The sequence below is a fragment of the Olea europaea genome, unplaced genomic scaffold, assembly GCF_002742605.1.
Source record: "Olea europaea var. sylvestris unplaced genomic scaffold, O_europaea_v1 scaffold2256, whole genome shotgun sequence".
Taxonomy (NCBI): domain Eukaryota; kingdom Viridiplantae; phylum Streptophyta; class Magnoliopsida; order Lamiales; family Oleaceae; genus Olea; species Olea europaea.
Genome location: NW_019240610.1, coordinates 10886 through 14078, shown reverse-complemented (window position 1 = coordinate 14078; position 3193 = coordinate 10886). Strand labels below are relative to the sequence as shown.

The window sequence follows — 3193 nt, the reverse complement described above, 5'->3', positions numbered from 1 at the left end:
TCCGATTGACTTCTAACACTCTTGAATCTTCATTCCATTTCCCGTCTCATCTATGAATTATTTGCAACTTGATTCCCGAACTTCCAGTTTAATTCATCTTAGTCCTTTTTCGGCTCTCTTCTCCTGAATTCTACCATTTCCATAGAAACACCTATATTGCATGAATTCAATGAGATTAAGTCACAATTCAATCATTTTGCTTGTATTTAAGTCATGTTTGTGATCTAAATAAGTGTGCAAAAATCCACTTATCAGGTTTACTTTCACTTCTTCGATCAGTTCTTGGCTTCTTCAAAATTAATGCATTTGTAATGTTGTCTTCATCACTCTTTCTCACTTTTGTCTAAATCAATTAGGCTTGCCGTGTGTATCTAGAAGTCCTTTGCGAATTGGAAAATTCTAAACATAAAATGGATTAAACCAGAAATATTGAATTTGACTGAATAATATATTGACAAGTTTTTATTCTCCTTTTTCTCATTTAATACATACAATTTAATCCTTTTCAAATTGTGGTCCTTGTTCAAAGAAGAAAGGTCTCATTGAAATATCTTATGACAATTGACACATGCAAGGTTGGTTTGAAATTTCATCAGATACAGAATTGGAAAAGAAATATCTTAATTGTCTGCTTTCACACTTTACGTCTATTTGTGATATGGCCCGATTTTGACAAGTGTTAGATCAGATTGATTTTCACTTTTATGTTTTTCGTTTCGACAGCTAGAGTGATGATTAATCAAAATACATATTAATTTATATAAAATAAATGAAATGTAGATTTGGTTACGAGATAATGAAAGTTTAATACATTAGATGTCTGAATTTGGTCCTTAAGCTGGAATAGAGAATCAAACTAGTCGAATTCTCGATTCTAGTACTCAAAATCAATTAAATTTTAAGTAAAACTTAACCAGTCCAATTGAGAAAAAAATACTTTTTAAATGTTACACGTATAAGAAGTATAATTTTTCCATCTAAAATATGTTTCTTCAACAATGAATTAGGTACATGTTAATTTTACAGTGTCGAATAAAAAAATAAAAAAATTACATTGAAACTGTAAACATCAAAATATAAAAACTCTCAATATAAAATAAAATTTTATCATAAATAAATTTGTGGGTCGAGAAAAACATATTTTTGAAATGATATGATGGGATTGATGCGTGGATTTTCCATATCATATAGGTTTTAAATTATTATAATTCTATATATATGCAGTACACATACTGAAATATAGCACTGAGTATTCTCTCCATGTGTATATTACAAACACGATATACACGTATACAGCAATGAGTTCTTGGAAAAGGCTTCCTAATTTTATTTTCTTAATCTGTCTGATGAACCTTGTTGATATTGTCAAATCCCAGTTTCCAACTCCAATTTTTATTCATTTTGATTGTATAAACAACGGTAGTTACGCAAGAAATAGCACGTACGGAAGAAACCTTGATACTCTCCTCTCCTCCGTTTCGCCTAATATCGACGCCAATGGATTCTACAACGCCTCTATGGGAGAAAATTCTGATAGAGTCAACATCATTGCGCTTTGTAGAGCTGATCTTCAGCCTTCTCAATGTAGTAATTATGTCGATGATGCTACAGCTAGGATCTTGGAGGAGTGTCCTGGACAAAGGCAGGCAATTTTATGGCACGAATTTTGTATGGTGCGATACTCCAACGAGGCTATCTTTGGAACTCTTGCGAATTCCCCAAACAGGTCGGCTCATAGTGGGGAAAATGTAACAAACACGGACGTTTTTAACCAGGAGTTGAACGTACTATTGGACAGTCTTCGTGACCATGCCGCTTTTAATAGCTCTCCAAAGAAGTTTGCTGGTGCCACTCGGGATGTCCCGAATTATCGGACAATTTATGCATTCGAGCAGTGCACACCTGATATAACCTCAGTGGAATGTGGTGATTGCTTAACAAAATCTGCCCAACAGATACGAGAATGCTGTGAGGGTGCAAGAGGAGTTAGAATCCTTAGGCCTAGTTGCTATCTTCGTTTCGAAACTGATCCATTCTACAACGCTACGATGGTTGAAGCGGTATTCCAGCCACCAACGCCACCAATGCCACCGCCACCGCAGCCGTCGGGTAAGGACTTTGTCTACAGATATTTTATTTTTTTATTTTTTTTAACCATAGATATTTTCCGTTGACAATCGCACCATTTGATCTAACGTCATTATCCTATTAATAAGTTGGCCCCAACCATTAAAATTGGGCACCTTGATCCACCACCTCTTATTATAGTTACAAAACAAATTCTCCAATAGAAACTATTTAAACTTCATTAGATCATCGTGTTACATAATGAAAGCATGTTTCACATTAAATTTCTGATCAGTCCGAATTAAAAAGCGAATTCTAATTTGAAAAAGTTGGGCATGTAAAGATTAAGTCATGATTTAGGCCCCATTTGGGAGTGATTTTGAGAATTGATTTTGTGACCATTAGGAAAAAAGTGGGGGACCACCTGTAAAAGAAGAAGTCAAACTTTACAGCTAGAATAATGAAATAACGGTAACAAAGATCAATTTTTTTAGGGTGAAAAATCACTCCCAAGCAAGCTGTAAGTAGCAGAAGGTTTATATCATTTTAGATCGATTAGGCTAAGTTCTTGTTTGATGGTCATTATTTGTTCAAAACAATGTTTTGAATAGTAAAATTCTGGAGATTAATGTGTGTTTAAAAAGTAAGAAATTTTTTTGGATTTATGAGATTTAAAAATGCAATTATGGAATATTTGATTAATATATCTGATTATTAAGAGATTTAAAAATGCAATTAAGGAATATTTTTTTTATTTTGGAGCTAGCTGCGACTCTTATCATTCCTTCCACCCGTCCAATAGCAAAATGTTTCAAAACTAAAAACAGTAATCAAATTACTAAATTTCAAATGTTAAATAATAATAGTATCTTAGTGATCTAAGAGCATCTTCAAGAAACTCTATATGCTTAAAGAGCATCTATAAATTTAGTATAAATTTAGAGCAAGAAATTTTTAAGGACTTTAACAGGTTCTTTATATTTAACACTTAATTTTTCTACTTCTAAAAGTTATTTATTATTTTTCCTTAATTTTATTTTCAACTTCCCTCCAAATTATTGTATTATTTTCTTCCATTAAAAATTGATATAATTTGAATGCATTTAATTATAGCAAGTGAGTTTAG

General features: G+C 32.4%; 1 protein-coding gene across 1 annotated transcript; it reads left to right on the top strand.

Moving 5' to 3' along the window:
* Positions 1–1298: 1298 nt before the first annotated feature.
* LOC111381100 (cysteine-rich receptor-like protein kinase 25) lies at positions 1299–2109 on the top strand (the record flags this gene model as incomplete). Its single annotated transcript, XM_023004822.1, has 1 exon — positions 1299–2109. A coding segment is annotated over exon 1 (811 nt), but the record flags the coding sequence as incomplete, so codon positions are not given.
* Between the last annotated feature and the right edge of the window lie 1084 nt (positions 2110–3193).